At 49.8% G+C, this 26,546-nt stretch overlaps 1 protein-coding gene across 2 annotated transcripts in view; it reads left to right on the forward strand.

Moving 5' to 3' along the window:
* The window catches only part of LOC144511415 (TNF receptor-associated factor 3-like), a 40,435-nt gene that overhangs the window by 9,216 nt on the left and 4,673 nt on the right, over window positions 1-26,546 (forward strand). Inside the window, exons 2-10 of one of the 2 annotated variants that reach the window (XM_078241748.1) lie at window positions 818-1,086; window positions 4,973-5,024; window positions 7,992-8,096; window positions 11,031-11,195; window positions 13,410-13,487; window positions 20,764-20,838; window positions 21,410-21,502; window positions 23,315-23,455; window positions 24,880-25,063. In XM_078241748.1, the coding sequence (XP_078097874.1) occupies window positions 836-1,086; window positions 4,973-5,024; window positions 7,992-8,096; window positions 11,031-11,195; window positions 13,410-13,487; window positions 20,764-20,838; window positions 21,410-21,502; window positions 23,315-23,455; window positions 24,880-25,063 (1,144 nt within the window). In that variant the 5' untranslated portion in view covers window positions 818-835. The remainder of the gene's footprint in view (window positions 1-817; window positions 1,087-4,972; window positions 5,025-7,991; window positions 8,097-11,030; window positions 11,196-13,409; window positions 13,488-20,763; window positions 20,839-21,409; window positions 21,503-23,314; window positions 23,456-24,879; window positions 25,064-26,546) is intronic. The other variant, XM_078241749.1, reaches the window with a different exon arrangement.

Genomic DNA, 26,546 nt, shown 5'->3' on the forward strand with positions numbered 1-26,546 from the left:
AAAAGCTTCACCCCTTATCCTCAAACTATGACCCCTAGTTCTGGATTCCCCCCACCATCGGGAACATTCTTTCTGAATCTACCCTGTCTAATCCTGTTAGAATTTTATAAGTTTCTATGAGATTCCCTCTCACTCTTCTAAACTCCAGTGAATATAACCCTAACCGGCTTTGGGTGGGATGTTCTGGCCATCTATGTCTCAAGGTCTGAAATTCCCACCTGGGGTCAACGGTCCTTTGCATTGTCTGCCGAATTCTCTGTCCCGTTCGCTACGATTCCCGTGGCAGGCAGGGCTGGAAAATTCCGCCCTTAGTCTCTCCTCATACGACAGTCCTGCCAACCCAAACCTTCGCCATGCTCCCTCTATAGCAAGGACAAAGGTGGGCGGCATCGTGGCAAAGTGGTTAGCACTGCTGCCTCACAGCTCCAGGGACCCGGGTTCGATTCCCGGCCTTGGGTCACTGTCTGTGTGGAGTCTGCACGTTCTCCCCGTGTCTGCGTGGGTTTCCTCCGGGTGCTCCGGTTTCCTCCCACAGTCTGAAAGATGTGCGGGTTAGGTGGATTGGCCACGATAAATTGCCCCTTAGTATTAGGGGTTCTTGGAGGGTAAATATGTGGGGTTCCTGGGTGGGTGGGATTGTTGTCAGTGCAGGCTCGATGGGCCGAATGGCCTCCTTCTGCACCACAGGAGTTCTATGATTCTATATGGGCTTGAAGGGTAGAATGGCCTCCCCCTGTTGCTACGAATGCCTTCGGGTGGTTCAGTGATTATGATGTTAACCAGTTGCGTTCTCTCTCTCTCTCTCTCTCTTATTCAGCTTGGTTGGAAAGAGTTGATGGCGACAGGAAGTGGCTCGGAGAAATCAAAGTCATGCTTGTACCCGCCTCCGAAGGAGTCTCCACCAGGCAGTAACCGTAGGCCCCTGGTCCCGGGAGTGACCCCACTGGAAGGAGGTTACACGGAAGAGTTTGTGGAGCCGGTCGATGACAAGTACAGGTGTGAGCACTGCAGATGGGTGTTGTGCAATGCCAGGCAGACCGAATGCGGGCACCGGTTCTGCGAAAGCTGCCTCGACACGCTCCTCAGGTGGGGATTCCTTGGGAAATCGGCGTCCGCTCTTGGGGAGTGGGGGTGTGGAGGGGGGGGGAGGGGGGGGGGGTTGTATCAGGCCCATTCTAAACCTGAGACGTTCTGTCAGAATGCTTTATTCATTTATGGGACGTGGGCGTCGCCGGCTGGGCCATGATTTGTTGCCCATCCCTAGTTGCCCCTTGAACTGGGTGTCTCGCTCGGCCATTTCAGAGGACAGTTGAGAGTCAACCCACATTGCTGTGGCTCTGGAGTCACATGTAGGCCAGACCAGGTAAGGACGGCAGATTTCCCTTCCCTAGAGGGACATTAGTGAACCAGATTGGTTTTTCCGACAATGGTTTCATGGTCATCAGTAGATTCTCAACTCCAGATTTTTATTGAATTCAAATTCCACCATCTGCCGTGGCGGGATTCGAACCTGGGTCCCCCAGAGCATCCCCCTGGGTCTCTGGATTACTAGTCCAATGAATATACTACGATATACTACTATAACCCTTAATTCCCTTACCGATCAGGAATCCATCTATCCGTGACTTAAACACTCCACCACTTCAGTGGGCAGAGAATTCCAGAGATTCACCACCCTCTGAGAGAAGAAGTTCCTCCTCAACTCTGTCCTAAACTGACCCCCCTTTATTTTGAGGCTGTGCCCTCTAGTTCTAGCTTCCTTTCTAAGTGGAAAGAATCTCTCCGCCTCTCCCCTATCCAGCCCCTCCATTATCTTATATGCCTCTATAAGGTCACCCCTCAGCCTTCTAAACTCCAACGAGTACAAACCCAATCTGCTCAGTCTCTCCTCATAATCTACACCCCTCATCTCCAGTATCAACCTGGTGAACCTTCTCTGCACTCCCTCCAAGGCCAATATATCCTTTCGCAAGTAAGGGGACCAAAACTGCACACAGTATTCCAGCTGCGGCCTCACCAATGCCCTGTACAGATGCAGCAAGACATCTCTGCTTTTATATTCTATCCCCCTCGCGATATAGGACAACATCCCATTTGCCTTCTTGATCACCTGTTGCACCTGCAGACTGAGGTTTTGTGACTCATGCACAAGGACCCCCAGGTCCCTCTGCACAGTAGCATGTTGTAATTTTTTTCCATTTGAATAATAATCCAATTTGCTGTACTATATTGATGGAGTACTCCCCACTTGCCTGGATGGGTGCGGCTCCAACAACACTCAAGAAGCTCGACACCATCCAGGGTCAAATATCCCCTTTGATTGGCACCCCATCCCCAAACATCCACTCCCTCCACCACCGATGCGCAGTAGCAGCCGTGTGTACCGTCTACAAGATTCACTGCGGCGACTCACCAAGGCTCCTTCAACAGCATCTTCCAAACCCGTGACCTCTACCATCTAGAAGGACAAGAGGAAGCAAATACATGGGAACACCACCACCTAGAGGTTCCCCTCCAAGCCACTCACCATCCTGACTTGGAAATATATCATAAGACCATAAGAGTGGCCGAAATCAGCCATTCGGCCCATCAAGTCTGCTCTGCCATTCAATCAATATCATTCAATGGCAGATATGTTTCTCAACCCCATTTTCCTGCCTTTTTCCCCCATAATCTTTGACCCCCTTACCAATCAAGAGCCTGCCTATCTCTGTCTTAAAGACACTCAATGACCCGGCTTCCTCTGTGGCAATGAATTCCACAGATTCGCCCACCCTCCGGCTGTTCCTTCACTGTCACTGGGTCAAAATCCTGGAACTCCCTCCCTAACAGCAATGTGGGTGTACCCACACTCCACGGGGACTGCAGCGGGTTCAAGATGGCGGCTCACCCGCCATCTTCTCAAGGGGCAACTAGGGATGGGCAATGGAATCTGGGCCTAGCGAAGCCCACATCCTACAATGAATTAAAAAAAAATCTAAATAAATTAATGAATAAGTAACAACTTTGTCTGCAAAGCCCCAACCCCAGGAATGATTGGGAAAAAACAACTCACTTCCTATTATTTCACCCTCATGTCAGTATTTTGGAAGTAATTCTTCATCCTGGGAAAATTAAGGAAGTTAAAGGAAAGGCCATTAAAATTAGAGTTTTGGCAAGCCAAAGAGATGTATTTGTTTGAGGAGAATCCTTGGGGAAATGAGGAATTAAACTGAGCCTGGAAAACATATAGGCCGGAATTTCACCGTCCTGCCCGCCAGGGGAATCGGAGGGACGGACCGTGAGAAGGCCCGTTAACTTGAGGTGGGATTTTACGGTTTCGGGACGAGCGAGGCTGTACCCCCCCCCCCCCCCCCCCCCCCCCCCTCACCCCAGAGAGTCATTGAGGTATACGCGGTGGTGTTGAGGGCTTGGATGGTGTGGATTTCTTGAAATGTAGACAGGATGTTTCTTCGGAAGGAACCCTTCAAATGCAACTAATGAAAATATAACAAAACTTACTCCAACTTATAAATCAAAGAAAGGGTTTAACGAAGAAACTTCGTTACTCCAACACTTGGGGCCTCGCCCTGGGCCAATCCAAGCTCCCCCACAATTCCAAACAGGTTCTTATTTATAGTGAGTCAGCTGACCATCACATCATTCTGTCATTGGTTCCGTGGTTTACTGGGTCATAGAGGTTTACAGCATGGAAACAGGCCCTTCAGCCCAACTTGTCCATGCCGCCCTTTTTTTTTAAAACCCGTAACCAATTCCAATTGCCCACATTTGGCCCATATCCCTCTATATCCATCTTACCCATGTAACTGTCTAAATGCTTTTTAAAAGACAAAATTGTACCCGCCTCTACTACTACCTCTGGCAGCTCGTTCCAGACACTCACCACCCTCTGTGTGAAAAAATTGCCCCTCTGGACACTTTTGTATCTCTCCCCTCTCACCTTAAACCTGTGCCCTCTAGTTTTAGACTCCCCTACCTTTGGGAAAAGATATTGACTATCCAGCTGATCTGTGCCCCTCATTATTTTATAGACCTCTCTAAGATCACCCCTCAGCCTCCTACGCTCCAGAGAAAAAAGTCCCAGTCTATCCAGTCTCTCCTTATAACTCAAACCATCAAGTCCCGGTAGCATCCTAGTAAATCCTTTCTGCACTCTTTCTAGTTTAATAATATCCTTTCTATAATAGGGTGACCAGAACTGCACGCAGTATTCCAAGTGTGGCCTTACCAATGTCTTGTACAACTTCAACAAGATGTCCCAACTCCTGTATTCAATGTTCTGACCGATGAAACCAAGCATGCCGAATGCCTTCTTCACCACTCTGTCCACCTGTGACTCCACTTTCAAGGAGCTATGAACATGTACCCCTAGATCTCTTTGTTCTGTAACTCTCCCCAATGCCCTACCATTAACTGAGTAAGTCCTGCCCTGTTTAAATCTCCCAAAATGCATCAGCTCACATTTGTCTAAATTAAACTCCATTTGCCATTCGTCAGCCCACTGGCCCAATTGATCAGCTGACCCTTACAACTTGTTCCCATTGGTCACATTCCATCCAAAACAAGGTTGTCACCAGTTAGATACTAAGACAGGAGACATTTTTAGACCAATATATCAAGGGTCCAACAATGGGTCCAAATGGAATGTGGCGACTAGGGGCTATTCATAGTAACTTCATTGCAGTGTTAATGTAAGCCTTACTTGTGACACTAATAAATAAACTTTAACTTTAGCTGGTGGTTCTTCCATTGAGTCTCGCTGGGGCGTGGCAGCAGGGCCGAGGGTGGACTTGTGGGACTGAGCAAGAAGCAGAATTGAAACGGCCAGTGACTGGAAGGTTGAGGGGGGGGCGGTCACACTTGAGGATGCAACAAAGGTTTTCCACAAACTGGATCAAGTCTTTGGTCTCCGACTGGGTTGAAGAGAGATATTCCTGTGACTCACCCTAACGCTCTGCGATTCCATTTCTAGTATCCCCGGGCAGGTGTGCCCAGCTGATCAGGAACCCCTGGACGGCACTGAGGTAAATTTGATTTGATTCATTATTGTCACACGTATTAGCATACAGTGAAAAGTATTGTTTCTTGCGCGCTATACAGACAAAGCATACCGTTCATAGAGAAGGAAAGGAGAGGGTGCAGAATGTAGTGTTACAGTCATAGCTAGGGTGCAGAGAAAGATCAACTTAATGCGAGGTAGGTCCATTCAAAAGTCTGACGGCAGCAGGGAAGAAGCTGTTCTTGAGTCGGTCGGTGCGTGACCTCAGACTTTTGTATCTTATTCCCGATGGAAGAAGGTGGAAGAGAGAATGTCCGGGGTGCGTGGGGGGTCCTTGATTATGCTGGCTGCTTTTCCCGAGGCAGCGGGAAGTGTAGACGGAGTCAATGGATGGGAGGCTGGTTTAACTTAACCAATCGTTGCTTCTTTTCTCCCCCGTCTCTCCTGTGCTGCCGGGCTTGCGTCGGTTCCCGATTCAACAGCGTTGAATAACTCCCATCCGCATTTTGGGATTGCTTCGCCCTCTATCTCTGTAACTCTCTCCAACCTCGAGGCTCCCAGATCTCAGACAGCTTTCCTCCAATTCTGGCTACTCACACAGTCCCCCTCGCTGCCCATCAACCCCCTCCCCCGTGACCCTCTGAATTTTAGTCTCTTAACCATTGGCAGCCATGTCTTCAGTTGCCTGGGTCCCTAAATCTCTGGAACTCCCTCCCTCAGTCTCTCTGCCTCTCTCCCTCTTTTAAGGCCCCCCTTGAAGTCCACCTCCCTGGGGGAGCTTTCGAACGGCCAGTTCTGATCTCTCCTTTAACTCTTCCTGTCTGATAATTATCATAGAATATCATGGAATCCCTACAGTGCAGAAGGAGGCCTTTCGGCCCATCCAGTCTGCACTGACCACAATCCCAACCAGGCCTTATCCCCGTAACCCCATGTATTTACCCTGCTAATCCCCCTGACACTAAGGGGCAATTTAGCATGGCCAGTACACCTAACCTGCACATCTTTGACACTAAGGGGCAATTTAGCATGGCCAATCCACCTAACCTGCACATCTTTGACACTAAGGGGCAATTTAGCATGGCCAATCCACCTAACCTGCACATCTTTGACACTAAGGGGCAATTTAGCATGGCCAATCAACCTAACCTACAATCTTTGGACACTAAGGGGCAATTTAGCATGGCCAGTACACCTAACCTGCGCATCTTTGGACACTAAGGGGCAATTTAGCATGGCCAATCCCCCTAACCTGCACATCTTTGACACTAAGGGGCAATTTAGCATGGCCAATCCACCTAACCTGCACATCTTTGACACTAAGGGGCAATTTAGCATGGCCAATCAACCTAACCTACAATCTTTGGACACTAAGGGGCAATTTAGCATGGCCAGTACACCTAACCTGCGCATCTTTGGACACTAAGGGGCAATTTAGCATGGCCAATCCCCCTAACCTGCACATCTTTGACACTAAGGGGCAATTTAGCATGGCCAATCAACCTAACCTACAATCTTTGGACACTAAGGGGCAATTTAGCATGGCCAATCAACCTAACCTACAATCTTTGGACACTAAGGGGCAATTTGGCATGGCCAATCCACCTAACCTGCACATCCTTGACACTAAGGGGCAATTTAGCATGGCCAATCAACCTAACCTACAATCTTTGGACACTAAGGGGCAATTTAGCATGGCCAATCAACCTAACCTACAATCTTTGGACACTAAGGGGCAATTTAGCATGGCCAATCCACCTAACCTGCACATCCTTGACACTAAGGGGCAATTTAGCATGGCCAATCAACCTAACCTACAATCTTTGGACACTAAGGGGCAATTTAGCATGGCCAATCAACCTAACCTACAATCTTTGGACACTAAGGGGCAATTTAGCATGGCCAATCCACCTAACCTGCACATCTTTGACACTAAGGGGCAATTTAGCATGGCCAATCCACCTAACCTGCACATCTTTGACACTAAGGGGCAATTTATAGCCTGGCCAATCCACCTAACCTGCACATCTTTGGACGGTGGGAGGAAACCGGAGCACCCGGAGGAAACCCACGCAGACACGGGGAGAATGTGCAAACTCCGCACAGACAGTGACACAAGGCCAGGAATTGAACCTGGGACCCTGGCGCTGTGAGGCAGCAGTGCTAACCCACTGCGCCACCGTGCCGTCCAGATTTAGATCACAGCAACTCGCCATGTGTTTAAGAAAATCATTTAACCTGATCTCTCGTTAGCTGTGACTCAGTGGGTCGCTCGCTCACCTCTGAGTTGCGAGGTTCTGGGTCCAAGTCCCACTCCCAGGACTCGAGTGGAAAAGCTCCAAGGGTGAAAGTCCAGCCTGAGGGAGGTGCCGCAGTGTTGGAGCCGTGGTTTTTTTCTGGATTGACGTTTGATCATAGAATATCATAGAATCCCTCCGGTACAGAAGGAGGCCTTTCGGCCCATCGAGTCTGCACCCACCACAATCCCACCCAGGCTACCATGACCCCATGGCCACTATCTGGAAGAAGAGCAAGGGATGGGTGAAGGGAATCTCCCCAATGTCCCGGTTAATGTTCGCCCCTCAATCCCCATCACCAAACACAGGTTAACTGGCTTAACTGGTGGGATCTTGCTGTTCCCCAATTGGCTGCTGAGTTTCCTCCAGTACAACAGTGACTACACCTCAAGAAGCGTGTCATTGGCTGTGAAGAGCTTGGTGCCTCGTGCTTGCAAAATAAAGCGCTGTATAAATGCCGCTTTGCCGTATAAATTGCCACCTTCCCTGGGTGTTCTCTCTTAGCCATGTGGGGTTACGGGGAGGGAGGGAGGGAGGGAGGGAGGGAGGGAGGGAGGGAGGGAGGAGGTTACATCCCCTTTGTCGACTGTTCCGGAGGCTTCCGCCGGAGTGCTGGGTGGGGGATGTGTTCCGTTTCGTGGATCTCCACTCCAGGAGCTGCGGCCCTTTGAAATATTCTCACTGTGTTCCCACAGGTATTCACCGATAACTGCTGCCGCAAGGAGGTGCTGAGGTTAATGGTTCATTGTCGCAACAACAAACTGGGCTGCCAGCAGCAACTGGCCCTCAGTGCACTGGAGGTGAGGAATGACCGATATCTGCGCTCCGATTACACTCCGACTACACTCCGATTACACTCTGATTACACTGATTACACCCCGATTACACTCTGATTACACTCCGATTACACTCTGATTACACTCTGATTACACTCCGATTACACTCCGATTACACTCCGATTACACTTTGATTACACTCCGATTACACTCCGATTACACTCCGATTACACTTTGATTACACTCTGATTACACTCTGATTACACTCCGATTACACTCCGATTACACTCTGATTACACTCCGATTACACTCTGATTACACTCCGATTACACTCCAATTACACTCTGATTACACCCCGATTACACTCTGATTACACTCTGCTCTGATTACACTTTGATTACACTCTGATTACACTCCGATTACACTCTGATTACACTCTGATTACACTCCGATTACACTCTGATTACACTCCGATTACACTCTGATTACACTCCGATTACACTCCGATTACACTCTGATTACACTCCGATTACACTCCGATTACACTCTGATTACACTCTGATTACACTCCAATTACACTCTGATTACACTCTGCTCTGATTACACTTTGATTACACTCTGATTACACTCCGATTACACTCTGATTACACTCTGATTACACTCCGATTACACTCTGATTACACTCCGATTACACTCTGATTACACTCCGATTACACTCTGATTACACTCCAATTACACTCCGATTACACTGATTACACTCTGATTACACTCTGATTACACTCTGATCTGATTACACTCCGATTACACTCTGATTACACTACATTCTCCCCATTTCCTGCGGGAGTGAGTCCCACATTCTCCCCACGTCCTATGGGAGCGAGTTCCACATTCTCCCACTAAAGAGGGTTCCCAGGGAGTGTGTCAATATTTACAGAATGATTACACATCGTAAAGCAATATCCTTATTCACCACATCCTCGAACACACTTTCTCTCTCTCTCACCATTTCTAATACTCACTCACTCTCACACACACTGACATGCGATACATCTCTCTGCCTCACCCACACTTTTCTCACCCACACTGTAATTGAGGTTTTTGTCTGAAACTCTGCCTGTGTCTGTCACAGACTCATTCACAAAGTCCCTCTCTCCAACACCCTCCCTCCATCAGTTCTCTCAGGATTACAGCTTCATTGAAATCTTTGTAGTGAGGGGCTGTCCTTTAACACCCTCCCATCGGGGACAATCTCTCGCAGAAGAATCGAGTGCTAATTAAAGATTTGGTTACATTGCACCGGCCGAACCACAGGGTAAAAAGTTAAATTAACAACTGCTGCCATCAGACAATGAATGAGGTGTTCAGGGGCGAGTATTCTCCTGAAAGTTAGTAGATGAATTAATAATGATAACCTGGTTACATGATCGCCTTTTACCTTGTTTCTGATTATTTATCTTGAGTTTGGTTCCATTTCTTGGATTCAGTTTGGTTTCAGAGAATCATACGGTGCAGAAGAGGCCATTCAGCCCATCCAGTCTGCACTGACTCTTTGATTATCTACGCCAGGCCCTATCCCCGTACATTTAGCATGGCCAATCCACCTTACCTACACATCTTTGGACACGAATGGGCAATTTAGCATGGCCAATCCACCTAACCTGTACATCTTTGGACACCAAGGGGCAATTTAGCATGGCCAATCCACCTAACCTGTATATCTTTGGACACCAAGGGGCAATTTAGCATGGCCAATCCACCTAACCTGCACATCTTTGGATACGAAGGGGCAATTTAGCATGGCCAATCCACCTAACCTGCACATCTTTGGACACTAATGGGCAATTTAGCATGGCCAATCCACCTGACCTGCACATCTTTGGACACTAAGGGGCAATTTAGCATGGCCAATCCACCTAACCTGCACATCTTTGGACACTAAGGGGCAATTTAGCATGACCAATCCACCTAACCCGCACATCTTTGGACACTAAGGGGCAATTTAGCATGGCCAATCCACCTAACCTGCACATCTTTGGACACTAATGGGCAATTTAGCATGGCCAATCCACCTGACCTGCACATCTTTGGACACTAAGGGGCAATTTAGCACAGCCAATCCACCTAACCTGCACATCTTTGGACACTAATGGGCAATTTAGCATGGCCAATCCACCTGACCTGCACATCTTTGGACACTAATGGGCAATTCAGCATGGCCAATCCACCTAACCACATCTTTTAGACTGTGGGAGGAAACCGGAGCACCCGGAGGAAACCCATGCAGACACGGTGAGAATGTGCAAACTCCACACAGACAGTGACCCAAGCCGGGAATCAAACCCGGCTCCCTGGCTCTGTGAGGCAGCGGTGCTAACCACTGTGCCGTCCTATGTTAATGAGATACTGAGGTGGGACTGACGATTATTTTTATTCATTTGTGGGACATGGGCGTCGCTGGCTGAGCCAGCATTTATTGCCCATCCCTAGTTGCCCTTGGAGGGCAGTTGAGAGTCAACCACATTGCTGTGGCTCTGGAGTCACATGTAGGCCAGACCGGGTAAGGGACAGGAGGTTTGGGGGGGGATGTGAGGAAAAACTGTTTTTACCCAGAGGGTGCTGAGGGTCTGGAATGCACTGCCTGGGAGGGTGGTGGAGGCGGGATACCTCACATCCTTTAAAAAGTACCTGGATGAGTGCTTGGCACATCATAACATTCAGGGCTATGGGCCAAGTGCTGGCAGATGGGTGGGAGTTCAGGTATTTATAATGTGTTGGTGCAGACTCGATGGGCTGAAGGGCCTCTTCTGCACTGTAGGATCCGATGAGTGGGATTGAAAAACATATCAGCCATGATTGAATGGCGGAGCAGACTCGATGGGCCGAATGGCCTCATCCTACTCCCATATCTTACGGTCTTTGGCTGATTGGTCAGTCATTGTGCATTATTTCTCTTCCCAGGCCCATTTGAAGAGTTGTCCCTTCCAGCAAGTCCAGTGTTCCCGCTCCGGCTGCTCGGAGCGCGTCCGGAGGAGAGACCTGAGCGACCACCTAACGCACGAGTGTCGACTGCGGGAAGTGGTGTGTAAATATTGCCACAAAGAGACCACCTTGGCCGATCTGAAGGTGAATAGCTGCGTCGAGGTTCCTGTCCTGGGAAACTGGGACGGGGAGGGGTTTTCCGCTTCCGCTCAGGTTGGGTGGGTTTGGAGACCAGAGCGGAACGTTACCGCGGGAACGCCAGAACCGTGTCGGGGTAAAAGCAGGAAAAGATGGTTTCGAACCCCCCCCCTCTCCCCGTTTCTTCGGAAGGAACTCTTCAAACGCAGACAGTAAAAATACAACAAAATTTACTCCAACTTATACAAAGAAAGGGTTTAATAAAGAAACTTCATTACTCCAAAACTTGAGGCCTCGCCCTGGGCCAATCCAAGCTCCCCCACAATTCCCAACAGGTTCTTATTTATAGTGGGTCAGCTGACCATCACATCATTCTGTCATTGGTTCCATGGTTTACTGGGTCAGCTGACCCTTACAGCTTGTTACCATTGGTCACATTACATCCAATACAAAGTTGTCACCGGTTACATTCTAGCACCTCCCCCCCTGCAACACGCCCTCCCCAATCAGTGGAGGACTAAATTCCTCACCGTTCAAGGTTCGGACCCTTAGTTTAGGAAATTAGAATCTCATTATCCAGCGCACACACCGGATTCACTCCCCCCCCCCCCGCCAATCCCCACTTCAGAAACAGGGGTCAATTGCCGAGTGATGTCAGAACAGTGCGACGCGCCATTGCTCTCAAAAGGCCTGCACATGGACAGCAGGACTCCGTGGGGACATCAGAGTGGAATGTAGTTCTGGGGGAGGAGGAGAGGGTTATGCCAGTTTAATGAAAAGATGTTGTCAAGGGGATGTCAGGGAAATGCCAGAGCGGCACAAGCGGCACAGTGGTCAGCACTGCTGCCTCACAGCGCCAAGGACCTGGGTTCGATTCCGGCCTCGGGTCGCTGTCCATGTGGAGTTTGCACGTTCTCCCCGCGTCTGCGTGGGTTTCCTCCGGGTGCTCCGGTTTCCTCCCACAGTCCAAAGATGTGCAGGTTAGGTGGATTGGCCATGCTAAATTGTCCCTTAGTGTCCAAAGATGTGCAGGTTAGATGGATTGGCTGTGCTAAATTGCCCCTTGGTGTCCAAAGATGTGCAGGTTAGATGGATTGGCTGTGCTAAATTGCCCCTTAGTGTCCAAAGATGTGCAGGTTAGATGGATTGGCTGTGCTAAATTGCCCCTTAGTGTCCAAAGATGTGCGGGTTAGGTGGATTGGCCATGCTAAAATGCCCCTTAGTGGCCAAAGATGTGCGGGCTAGATGGATTGGCCATGCTAAATTGCCCCTTGGTGTCCAAAGATGTGCAGGTTAGATGGATTGGCTGTGCTAAATTGCCCCTTGGTGTCCAAAGATGTGCAGGTTAGATGGATTGGCTGTGCTAAATTGCCCCTTAGTGTCCAAAGATGTGCGGGTTAGGTGGATTGGCCATGCTAAAATGCCCCTTAGTGTCCAAAGATGTGCAGGTTAGATGGATTGGCCATGCTAAATTGCCCCTTAGTGTCCAAAGATGTGCAGGTTAGGTGGATTGGCCATGCTAAATTGCGCCTTAGTGTCCAAAGATGTGCAGGTTAGTTGGATTGGCCATGCTAAATTGCCCCTTAGTGTCCAAAGATGTGTAGGTTAGATGGATTGGCCATGTTAAATTGCCCCTTAGTGTCCAAAGGTGTGCGGGTTAGGTGTATTGGTCATGCTACCTTACCCCCTGGTGTCTGAAGATATGGGTGGCATGGTGGCACAGTGGTTAGCACTGCTGCCTCACAGTACCAGGAACCTGGGTTCAATTCCAGCCTTGGGTCACTGTCTGTGTGGCGTCTGCACGTTCTCCCCGTGTCTGCGTGGGTTTCCTCTGAGTGCTCCGGTTTCCTCAAACAGTCCAAAGATGAGCAGGTTAGGTGGATTGGCCATGCTAAATGATCCCTTAGTGTCCAAAGATGTGCAGGTTAGGTGGATTGGCCATGCTAAATTGCCTCTTAGTGTCAAGGGATTAGCAGGGTAAATATGTGGGATTATGGGGATGGGACCTGGGTGAGATTGTTGTCGGTGCTGACTTGATGGGCCGAATGGCCTCCTTCTGCACTGTAGGGATTCTATGATTCTATGAATGGGGTTTGGAATCATAGCAGCCATGATCGAATGGCGAAGCAGACACGATGGGCCGAATGGCCTAATTCTGCTCCGATATCTGTTGGTTCATCGCGACATACCTAATATAGATGTATTTAATTTTTATCTTAGGCACATGAAGACAATGAGTGCCCTTCCTCTGTGACAGCAAGGCCCAAAAACCATGGGGTCCGCATTCACCGGCCTGAGGTAAGAGGCCCCTCTGGGCTCGCGGAGATCCTTCAAGCAGAGGGGTTAAAACGTAGTCTGTTCAGAGAACGAGAAACAGAGTCCGGGAACTGAGAAGTGGATGAAATTACAGAGATGTTCATCTCTGTGGGGTGTGACATGTTGTGGTACACCTTTACACTGAGGGGGGGATATGATTTACGTAGAAACATAGAAGATAGGAGCAGGAGGAGGCCATTCGGCCCTTCGAGCCTGCTCCATCATTCATTATGATCATGGCTGATCGTCCAACTCAATAGCCTAATCCTGCTTTCTCCCCATAACCTTTGATCCCATTCACCCCAAGTGCTATATCCAGCCACCTCTTGAATACATTCAATGTTTTGGCATCAACTACTTCCTGTGGAAATGAATTCCACAGGCTCACCACTCTTTGGGTGAAGAAATGTCTCCTCACCACTGTCCTAAATAGAAACATAGAAAAATGACAGCACAAAACAGGCCCTTCGGCCCCACAAGTTGTGCCAAACATATCCCTACCTTTTAGGCCTACCTATAACCCTCCATCCTATTAAGTCCCATGTACTCATCCAGGAGTCTCTTAAAAGACCCTATTGAATTTGCTTCCACCACCACTGATGGCAGCCGATTCCACTCGCCCACCACCCTCTGTGTGAAAAACTTCCCCCTAACATTTCCCCTGTACCTACCCCCCAGCACCTTAACCTGTGTCCTCTCGTAGCAGCCATTTCCACCCTGGGAAAAAGCCTCTGAGAGTCCACCCGATCTATGCCTCTCAACATCTTATATACCTCTATTAGGTCTCCTCTCATCCTACTTCTCTCCAAGGAGAAAAGACTGAGCTCCCTCAGCCTATCCTCATAAGGCATGCCACGCAATCCAGGCAACATCCTTGTAAATCGCCTCTGCACCCTTTCAATCTTTTCCACATCCTTCCTGTAATGAGGCGACCAGAACTGAGCACAGTACTCCAAGTGGGTTCTGACGAGGGTCTTATATAGCTGCATCATTATCCCCGGACTCCTAAACTCAATCCCTCGATTGATAAAAGCCAGCACACCATACGCCTTCTTAACCACCTCCTCCACCTGCGGGGCCGATTTCAGAGTCCTATGGACCCGGACCCCAAGGTCCTTCTGATCCTCTACAGTACTAAGAGTCTTTCCCTTAATATTGTATTCCTTCATCCCATTTGACCTGCCAAAATGGACCACTCCGCATTTATCTGGGTTGAAGTCCATCTGCCACTTCTCCGCCCAATCTTGCATCCTATCTATGTCCCTCTGTAAATGGTCTACCCCGAATCCTCAGACTGTGACCCCTGGTTCTGGACTCCCCCCACCATCGGCAACATCCTCCCTGCATCTACCCTGTCTAGTCCTGTTAGAATTTTATAAATCTCTATGAGATCCCCCCTCATTCGTCTGAACTCCAGCGAAAACAATCCTAACCTGGTCAATCTCTCCTCGTACATCAGTCCCGCCATCCCCAGAATCAGCCTGGTAAACCTTCGCTGCGCTCCCTCGAGAGCAAGAACATCCTTCCTCAGGAAAGGAGACCAAAACTGTGCACAATACTCCAGGTGTGGCCTCACCAAGGCCCTGTGTAATTGCAACAACAAATCCGTGTTCCTGTACTTTAATCTGTGACGGTCCACTGAGGTCCACGTGTTACGTAACGGCACATTTCTTAGAAGCTTCTTGAATCACCCAGCACAGAAGGAGGCCATTCAGTCCATTATTACCCTTTTGGTACTGGCCCTTGGGAAAAAGTAAGCTATCCAATTGGTTCACTCTGCCTTGCTCTTTTGTGAGATCGTGTGAGATCGAATCCCTGCCTCTGAGCCAGAAGCTCCAGGTTCGAGTCCCACCCAGGACTTGACGGCTGAGGAAGGTGCGTTCGTAACGCGGCCAAACAGGTTGAGTGTCAACCTGTAAATCCTTCCAACACTCACCAATAGGAGGCGGTAGTGAGAGAGATTCCATGCGATGGAAAGAACGTTGGAGCCTCGAACATCACTATCCGTCGCTCCAGACAACAACATACAGGTAGAAGTGCATGTTGCCACGGTAACCAGGACTCACTGAGATTACCATAACACAAACCGCCACCTCGTAGGCCTTCGATTATTTTTCAAGTATCGAGTGTTTCTCTTGAAAGTTCCTCTTGAATCTGCTTCCAGCGCCCTTTCAGGCTGCGTCTGACCTCAACAACTCGCTGCATTAAAAAAACTTCTCCTCATCCCCTTCACCACGGTGGCACGGTGGTTAGCACTGCTGCCTCACAGTGCCAGGGACCCGGGTTCAAATTCTGGCCTTGGGCAGAGTTTACATGTTCTCCCTGTGTCTGCGTGGGTTTCCTCCGGGTGCTCCGGTTTCCTCCCACAGTCCGAAAACATGAAGGCTAGGGGGATTGGCCACGCTAAATTGCCCCTTAGTGTCCAAAGATGTGCAGTTTAGGGGGATTGGCCATGCTAAATTGCCCCTTAGTGTCCAAAGATGTGCGGGTTAGGTGGATTGGCCATGCTAAATTGCCCCTTAGTGCCCAAAGATGTGCAGGTTCGGTGGATTGGCCATGCTAAATTGCCCCTTAGTGCCCAAAGATGTGCAGGTTAGGTGAATTGGCCGTGCTAAATTGCCCCTTAGTGTCCAAGGATGTTCAGTTTATGTGGATTGGCCATGCTAAATTGCCTCTTAGTGTCCAAAGATGTGCGGGTTAGGTGGATTGGCCATGCTAAATTGCCCCTTAGTGTCAAAAGTTGTGTAGGTTAGGTGGATTGGCCATGCTAAATTGCCCCTTAGTGTCCAAAGATGTGTAGGTTAGGTGGATTGGCCATGCTAAATTGCCCCTTAGTGTCCAAAGATGTGCAGTTTAGGGGGATTGGCCATGCTAAATTGCCCCTTAGTGTCCAAAGATGTATAGGTTAGGTGGATTGGCCATGCTAAATTGCCCCTTAGTGTCCAAAGATCTGTAGGTTAGGTGGATTGGCCATGCTAAATTGCCCCTTAGTGTCCAAAGATGTGCAGGTTAGGTGAATTGGCCGTGCGAAATTGCCCCTTAGTGTCCAAATATCTGTAGGTTAGATGGATTGGCCATGCTAAATTGTCCCTTAGTGTCCAAAGATGTGCAGGTTCAGTGAATTGGCCATGCTAAATTGTCCCTTAGTGTCCAAAGATGTGCAGGTTAGGTGGATTGGCCATGCTAACCTGGCCCTGGGGGTCAAAAGATGTGCAGTTAAGTGGATTTGTCATGTTAAAGTGCTCGTTAGTGTCCAAAGATGTGCGGGTTAGGCGGATTGGCCATGCTAAATTGATGGGGTTATGGGAATGGGGTGGTGGGATAAGCTGTTCTTTCAGAGAGTCGGTGCAGACCCAATGGGCTGAATGGCCTCCTTCTGCACTGTAGGGGCTCTATGGTTCTAGGTGTTCCCACCCCCAACTCCCCTCACTGGTATCTTGCCTGTCACTTACCCAGTAACGTACTTCATTCTGACTCGATAACCGTTCAATCATATTGCTGTTTGTGGGATCTTGCTGTGCGTAAGTTGGCTGCTGCGTTTCCGACATTACAACAGTGACCACACCTCGAAAAAATCCATTTACGGGTCGTGGGCGTCACTGGCCGGGTCCAGCATTTATTGCCCATCCCTAATTGCCCCTTGAGAAGGTGATGGGTGAGCCGCCATCTTGAACCCGCTGCAGTTCCTGTGGTGTAGGTACACCCACAGCGCTGTTAGGGAGTTCCCGGATTTGGACCCAGCGACAGTGAAGGAACAGCCGATATATTTCCCAGTCAGGATGGTGAGTGGCTCGAAGGGGAACTTGCAGGTGGTGGCATTCCCATAATACCATAAGACATAGGAGCAGAATGAGGCCACTCGGCCCATCGTGTCTGCTCCCGCCATTCAATCGTGGCTGATATTTTCCTCATCCCCATTCTCCTGCCTTTTCCCCATAACCCCTGATCCCCTTATTAATCAAGAACCTATCTATCTCTGCTTTAAAGACACTCAATGACCCGGCCTCCACAGCCTTCTGTGGCAAAGAGTTTCACAGATTCACCACTCTCTGGCTGAAGAAATTCCTCCTCATCTCTGTTTTAAAGGATCGTCCCTTCAGCCTGAGGTTGTGCCCTCTGGTTCTAGGTTTTCCTACTAGTGGAAACATCCTCTCCGTGTCCACTCTATCCGGGCCTCGCAGTATCCTGTAAATTTCAATAAGATCCCCCATCATCCTTCTAAACTCCAACGAGTACAGACCCAGAGTCCTCAACCGTTCCTCATACGACAAGCTCTTCATTGCGGGGATCATTCTTGTGAATCTCCTCTGGACCCTTTCCAAGGCCAACACATCCTTCCTTAGATACATGTACACATCGATACATGTCTTTCTTGGTGGGAGTGGTCATGGGTTTGGAAGGTGCTGTCAAAAGTTGTGAAGATGCGTGGGGGCAGTCTGAGGGGGTGAAGGGCGCTATAGAAATGCAAGTTCTTCCTCTCGCGCTGTTGGCGGAGGGTGAATATTGGAGGCTGGTTGTGTTTTCACGAGTCTAGCTCACAGCGACCAAGCCGAAACTACAAACCGGTGGAAAGTCTGATTCCCCTTCTTTGTGTTTCAGTTTGAATTTTAACTTTATACTTTATAGTTATTGACATTTCTGAGGGGAATTTCCCCTGCCTGATAACGGCTTCAACTGAATTAAAGAATGTTCCTCAGGGCCCGAGAGACTGACACTGGTCTCTCATGACAATCCCCCTTTCCCACGGCACCGTGCATTGGCCAAATTGAGCAGGGTTCCTCTCTTCCCGGATGTAGGAACTGGAGGAGGCCGTTCGGCCCTTCGGGACTCTTCCACCCATCAATATAGAACCTCCCTGATCCCTGCCTTTTCTTTATCTCCTCGCTTGGGCTCCATAATCCTCACTCAGCCAGAACATTCCAGCAATTTTCTTCCAACAGTCTCCAGTTGACAGCCCCCCCCACCCCTCCCCCACCTTTCCCCCACCCCTCCGTCGGAGCCCCACAGCTTTTCCAGGGAACGGTTACCCAGATTTCCACTACCACAAGGTTGGCACGGGTGGCACAGTGGTTAGCACTGCGGCCTCACAGCGCCAGGGACCCGGGTTCGATTCTCGGCTTGGGTCACTGTCTGTGAGTTTGCACGTTCTCCCCGTGTCTGCGTGGGTTTCCTCCGGGTGCTCTGGTTTCCTCCCACATTCCAAAGATGTGCAGGTTAGGGGGATTGGCCATGCCAAATTTCCCCTTAGTGTCCAAAGATGTGTAGGTTAGGTGGATTAGCCATGCTAAATTGCCCCTTAGTGTCCAAAGATATGCAGGTTAGGTGGATTAGCCATGCTAAATTGCCCCTTAGTAACCAAGGAGGTGCGGATTAGGTGGATTGGCCATGCTAAATTGCCCCTTAGTGACCAAGGAGGTGCGGGTTAGGTGGATTAGCCATGCTAAATTGTCCCTCAGTAACCAAGGAGGTGCGGGTTAGGTGGATTGGCCATGCTAAATTGCCCCTTAGTGACCAAAGATGTGCAGGTTAGGTAGATTGGCCATGCTAAATTGCCCCTTGGTGTCCAAAGATGAGTAGGTTAGGTGGATTGGCCATGTTAAATTGCCCCTTAGTGTCCAAAGATGTGCAGGTTAGGTAGATTGGCCATGCTAAATTGCCCCTTAGTGTCCAAAGATGTGCAGATTAAATGGATTGGCCATGCTAAATTGCCCCTTTAGTGTCCAAAGATGTGCAGGTTAGGTGGATTGGCCATGCTAAATTGTCCCTTAGTGTCCAAAGATGTGCGGGTTAGGTGGATTGGCCATGCTAAATTGCCCCTTAGTGACCAAAGATGTGCAGGTTAGGTAGATTGGCCATGCTAAATTGCCCCTTGGTGTCCAAAGATGAGTAGGTTAGGTGGATTGGCCATGTTAAATTGCCCCTTAGTGTCCAAAGATGTGCGGGTTAGGTGGATTGGCCATGCTAAATTGCCCCTTGGTGTCCAAAGATGAGTAGGTTAGGTGGATTGGCCATGTTAAATTGCCCCTTAGTGTCCAAAGATGTGCGGGTTAGGCGGATTGGCCATGCTAAATTGATGGGGTTATGGGAATGGGGTGGTGGGATAAGCTGTTCTTTCAGAGAGTCGGTGCAGACCCAATGGGCTGAATGGCCTCCTTCTGCACTGTAGGGGCTCTATGGTTCTAGGTGTTCCCACCCCCAACTCCCCTCACTGGTATCTTGCCTGTCACTGACCCAGTAACGTACTTCATTCTGACTCGATAACCGTTCAATCGTATTGCTGTTTGTGGGATCTTGCTGTGCGTAAGTTGGCTGCTGCGTTTCCGACATTACAACAGTGACCACACCTCGAAAAAATCCATTTACGGGTCGTGGGCGTCACTGGCCGGGTCCAGCATTTATTGCCCATCCCTAATTGCCCCTTGAGAAGGTGATGGGTGAGCCGCCATCTTGAACCCGCTGCAGTTCCTGTGGTGTAGGTACACCCACAGCGCTGTTAGGGAGGGAGTTCCCGGATTTGGACCCAGCGACAGTGAAGGAACAGCCGATATATTTCCCAGTCAGGATGGTGAGTGGCTCGAAGGGGAACTTGCAGGTGGTGGCATTCCCATAATACCATAAGACATAGGAGCAGAATGAGGCCACTCGGCCCATCGTGTCTGCTCCCGCCATTCAATCGTGGCTGATATTTTCCTCATCCCCATTCTCCTGCCTTTTCCCCATAACCCCTGTCCAAAGATGTGCGGGTTAGGTGGATTGGCCATGCTAAATTGCCCCTTAGTGACCAAAGATGTGCAGGTTAGGTAGATTGGCCATGCTAAATTGCCCCTTGGTGTCCAAAGATGAGTAGGTTAGGTGGATTGGCCATGTTAAATTGCCCCTTAGTGTCCAAAGATGTGCGGGTTAGGTGGATTGGCCATGCTAAATTGCCCCTTAGTGACCAAAGATGTGTAGGTTAGGTAGATTGGCCATGCTAAATTGCCCCTTGGTGTCCAAAGATGAGTAGGTTAGATGGATTGGCCATGTTAAATTGCCCCTTAGTGTCCAAAGATGTGTAGGTTAGGTGGATTGGCCATGCTAAATTGCCCCTTAGTGTCCAAAGATGTGCGGGTTAGCTGGATTTGTGGTGATGAGTTCAAGACACAAAACTTCAGCAATGTCTCTCTCTTTTCAACTATGTCCCCAAGGTGCCGCCTCTTTGGCATCTTTCTCGCGGTCCGCTTACGTTACGATGAACTAATCCTTCCTCTTGCGTTCTCAGCTCAGAGGTCAGATGTCAGAGGGTGCCAAGGCCGAGGGAGGTTGCAGGTTTAGCGGCTACGGGTGCACGTTTAAGGTGAGTGCCCGTGCCAGGGTCACGGTGTGCCAACCAGCGGGACCGTGGGCTGAGGTGGCGCTGAGGTGCGGCGACGTTGACCCGTTCCCCCGTGTTGTGAACGGATAGGGTGTGCGAGGCGGGGTCTGAAACATGGAAACATGGGAAATAAGAGCAGGAGGAGGCCATTCTGCCCTTCATTGTCATCATGGCTGATCATCCAACCCAGTCATCTGACCCCTCCTTCCCCACCCCCCACATCCTTTGAACTCCTTTCACCCCAAGAGCTATATCTAACCCCTTCTTGCTGGTGGGATCTTCCAGACGTGTTCGAGGCTGAGGTCGGCAGATCTTTGGATGCTCGGGAGATCGAGGGATGTGGGGATAGTGAGGGAAGGGTGAGGGCTGAGATAGAAGATGGCGGAGTAGGTTTGGAGCCAGGGGGAGGAATGGTCTAACGCTGCTTTCTTGTGTCATTCAATAATTCACTTCAAATCGCAACCCCCAATCTTCTCTCTCCTGCTCTGCAATGTAGGCTGCGTAAGGCTCGTAAATCAGTGTCAACACTGAAATATGTTCTTCTCACATACAGGGATTAGGCAACAGGACAAAGGAGCATGAATCACAGTCAGTTGAACAACATTTGTTATTGGTGTTGTTAAAAAACAAGGCACTGGAGGAAAAGGTAACGGATCTGCACTGTGAGTGCTGAGCGGTGTTGGGTTCTGGTGGGCAGCACAGTGGTTAGCACTGCTGCCTCACAGCGCCAGGGACCCAGGTTCGATTCCTGGCTTGGGTCACTGTCTGTGTGGAGTCTGCATGTTCTCCCCGAGTGGGTTTCCTTCCATTCCCCCTGCTCACTCCCATACCTGCTCCCTCACACACCCCTCACTCCCTCCCCCCGCTCACACCCTCCCCAACTCCCTCCCCACTCCTTCACCCCCCCTCACTCCCTCCGTTGTTCCCCCCACTCCCTCACTCCCACCCCGCCCCCTCACACACCCCTCACTCCCTCCCCCACTCACACCCTCCCCACTCCTTCACTCCCCCTCACTCCCTCCCCTGTTCCCCCCGCTCCCTCACTCCCACCCCGCTCCCGCACTCCCTCTCCCGTTCCCTCACCCTTTGTATCATCTGCAAACTTAGCAACGGTGCCTTCAGCTCCTTCCTCCAAATCGTTAATGTATATTGTGAAAAGATGTGGTCCCAGCACTGACCCCTGAGGCACACCACTAGTCACCGGCTGCCATCTTAAAAAAGACCCCTTTATCCCCACTCTCTGCCTTCTGCCAGTCAGCCAATCCTCTATCCATGCCAGGATCTTACCCTGAACACCATGGGTGCTTAACTTATTTAACAGTCTCCTATGCGGCACCTTGTCAAAGACCTTCTGGAAATCTAAATAAATCACATCCACTGGTTCTCCTTTATCTAACTTCCTTGTTACCTTCTCAAAGAACTCTAACAGATTTGTCAGACGTGACCTCCCCTTGATGAAGCCGTGCTGACTCAGTCCTACTTTATCATGCACTTCCAAGTACTCTGCGATCTCATCTTTAATAATGGACTCTAAAATCTTGCCAATGACCGAAGTCAGGCTAACCGGCCTATAATTTCCCATCTGCTGCCTCCCTCCCTTTTTACACAGCAGTGTTACATTAGCTACTTTCCAGTCCTCTGGGACCCTCCCTGCCTCCAGTGATTCCTGAAAGATCACCACCGATGCCCCCACAATTTCCTCAGCTATCTCTTTTAGAACCCTGGGGTGTAGTCCATCCGGTCCAGGTGATTTATCCACCTTCAGACCTTTCAGTTTCCCCAGAATCTTCTCCTTAGTGATGGCCGCCACACTTCCCTGTGCCCCCTGACTCTCCTGGAGCTCTGGCTTCCCACTCCCCCGCTCCCTCACTCCTCCCTCCCCCACTCCCTCACTCCCTTCCCCACTCCTTCACTCGCGTAAAAAAAAGGCCAAATTTGTCCTGGGTGAGGTGAGTTCCTCTCAGAAACCCGTCCCCCCGACACCGTCACACGCAGATCTCTGAGTAACACTGAGATACCAATGCAGTGCCCTCCCTCACTCCTCCCTCACTCCTCCCTCACTCCATCCAAAACTGCCCTCACTATTCCCCTCTCCATCATACTCTTGTGATGTTGTTTCTTCAATGGATGACAATATGTGAGTTTCAGGAACTCTCTTCCTGACAAACGTAGAAACTAGAAGCAGGAGGAGGCCATTCGGCCCTCTGAGCCTGCTCCGCCACTCATTTAGATCAAGGCTGATCATCCAACTCAATATCCTGATCCCCCACTTCCCCCATATCCCTTAATCCCTTTAGCCCCAAGAGCTATATCTACTTTCTTCTTGAAATCACACAACGTTTTGGCCTCAGCTACTTTCTGTGGGAGTGAATTCCACACATTCACCACCCTCTGGGTGAAGAATCCTCTCTGAATCCGCAGTGGACACTCTGGTGAAAGCTGCTGTTTCTATTCCCAGGTCATGGAGCTGGAGTGTGAGATCACAGAGAAAAGGAGCGAGTTAGAGACATTGGCCAATCAACTTCCAAAGATGGAGAAGGCAATGTCAATAAACAGCCAATCAGCAACCAGAAATGAGATAAAATTGAACCAATCACAGGTCAGTACTGTTCAAACAAAATGTTAAATTCATCCAATCACAGATCAATGACTCACTCACACACACTCACTCTCACACTCACTCACACACACTCACTCACACTCACACTCACACACACACTCACTCTCACACACTCACTCACTCACACACACACTCACTCACACACTCACTCACACACACTCACTCACTCACTCTCACACTCACTCACACACACTCACACACACTCACTCACACACACACTCACTCACTCTCACACTCACTCACACACACTCACTCTCACTCACTCACACACACTCACTCACTCACTCACACTCACTCTCACACTCACTCTCACTCACTCACACTCACTCACACACACTCACTCACACTCTCACACTCACTCACACACACTCACACACACACTCACACTCACTCACACTCACTCACTCTCACACTCACTCACACACTCACTCACTCACACGCACTCACTCACACTCATTCACTCTCACACTCTCACACACTCACTCACTCACTCACACGCACACACTCACACTCATTCACTCTCACACTCACTCACACACTCACTCACTCACTCACACGCACACACTCACACTCATTCACTCACACACCCTCACTCACACACACACTCAGACACACAGAACAAAATTGACTAATCACAACTCACTTTTGCAAGGCGATAATATCACTAGGCCATCACCTCAGTTATATTGTGTGTTCCTTTTAAGTTAAAGTTTATTTATTAGTCACAAGTAGGCTTACATTCACACTGCAATGGGAGTTACTGTGAAAATCTCCTAGCCGCCCACACTCCGGCACCTGTTCGGGGACACTGAGGGAGAATTTAGCACGGCCAATGCACCCTAACCAGCACGTCTTTCGGACTGTGGGAGGAAACCGGAGCCCCCGGAGGAAACCCATGCAGACACGGGGAGAATGTGCAGACTCCGCACAGACAGTGACCCGAGGCCGGGAATCGAACCCAGGTCCCTGCCGCTGTGAGGCAGCAGTGCTAACCCACTGTGCCGCCGTGGCAATTAGGGAATGGCTTGGTGAATTTCACTTGCACAGGTTCAGTCCAAAGATGTGCAGGTTAGGTGGATTGGCCATGCTAAATTACCCCTCAGTGTCCAGAGATGTCGAGGGCTGAATCACCTCCATCCTGAACTGTTGTTTGATTTCCCATCATTCTATTTCCCACCCTGGAAATTCAAGCAATCACGGGACAAATCCCACGCTGTGAATCGCGGAATGGCTCCGCACAGCAATTTCAGCCAATCACAGAGCTTGTTCCTTGCAGTGAATTGGCCCGTGGGACTGCGGAGTAACCAATCAGAGTGACCGTTACTGCCCGGGGTGGGGAAGGCGGCCCAGCCTGGCTGGTGTCACTGGCACTAAACGTTGGCCCAATTTATCTTCCGTCACAGAAAACGCTGACGGTTCACGCCAGCGCCTTGCAACGCATTGAGTGTGAGCTGTTGGAGCGATGCAAGTGGGAGGAAGATCTGAAACAGGACTTCCTGTCCATGCGGTATAACGTGGGAAACCTGTCCAGCCGGATATCGATTCTAGAAAGTGGCCAATCGCCGTGTCTCTACAGGGGCATCAGTGGTAAGTGCAAAGGACGTCCAAGGAAGAAGCAAGTGTGAAGCGCCTTGTAGGCTTCTTGGGTCATCAGCGAGTTATGTCACGTACAGTCCACTCTCTAAGGTGGGGCCCATTCCATGCGTTGGCCTAGATCTAGTCTATGCACCATCATGGACATAACTCGGAAAGGAATCAGAGGACACTGTTGAGACTGCATCTAGAATATTGTGTACAGTAACATAGAATCCCTACAAAGTTTAAAGTTTAAGGTTTATTTTATTAGTGTCACAAGTAAGGCTTGCATTAACACTGCAATGAAGTTACTGTGAAAATCCCCTAGTCGCCACACTCCTGTTAGGGTACACTGAGGGAGAATTTAGCACAGCCAATGCACCCCTAACCAGCATGTCTTTGAGACTGTGGGAGGAAACCGGAGCACCCGGAGGAAACCCATGCAGACACGGGGAGAATGTGCAAACTCCACACAGACAGTGACCCGAGCCGGGAATCGAACCCGGGTCCCTGGCGCTGTGAGGCAGCAGTGTTAACCACTATGCCACTGTGGAGAACAGTACAGAAGAGGCCATTCAGCCCATCGAGTGTACACCGACTCTGTGACAGAGCATCTTACCCAGGCTCTATCCCCGTGACTCCACACATTTAGCATGGCCAATCCACCTAACCTGCCCATCTTTGGACACTAGGAGGCAATTTAGCACGGCCAATCCACCTAACCTGCACATCTTTGGACACGAAGGGGCAATTTAGCATGGCCAATCCACTTAACTTGCATATCTTTGGACACTAAGGGGCAATTTAGCACGGCCAATCCACCTAACCTGTACATCTTGCGACACTAAGGGGCAATTTAGCATGGCCAATCCACCTAACCTGTACATCTTGCGACACTAAGGGGCAATTTAGCATGGCCAATCCACCTAACCTGTACATCTTGCGACACTAAGGGGCAACTTAGCACGGCCAATCCACCTAACCTGCACATCTTGAGACACTAAGGGGCAATTTAGCATGGCCAATCCACTTAACTTGCACATCTTTGGACACTAAGGGGCAATTTAGCATGGCCAATCCACCTAACCTGCACATCTTGCGACACTAAGGGGCAATTTAGCATGGCCAATCCACCTAATCTGCACATCTTTGGACACTAAGGGGCAACTTAGCACGGCCAATCCACCTAACCTGCACATCTTGAGACACTAAGGGGCAATTTAGCATGGCCAATCCACTTAACTTGCACATCTTTGGACACTAAGGGGCAATTTAGCATGGCCAATCCACCTAACCTGCACATCTTGCGACACTAAGGGGCAATTTAGCATGGCCAATCCACCTAATCAGCACATCTTTGGACACTAAGGGGCAATTTAGCATGGCCAATCCACCTAACCTGCACATCTTTAGAATGTGGGAGGAAACCGGAGCACCCGGAGGAAACCCACGCAGACACGGGGAGAACGTGCAGACTCCGCACAGACACTGACCG

The sequence above is a fragment of the Mustelus asterias genome, chromosome 24, assembly GCF_964213995.1.
Source record: "Mustelus asterias chromosome 24, sMusAst1.hap1.1, whole genome shotgun sequence".
In the NCBI taxonomy this organism is placed as follows: Eukaryota; Metazoa; Chordata; class Chondrichthyes; order Carcharhiniformes; family Triakidae; genus Mustelus; species Mustelus asterias.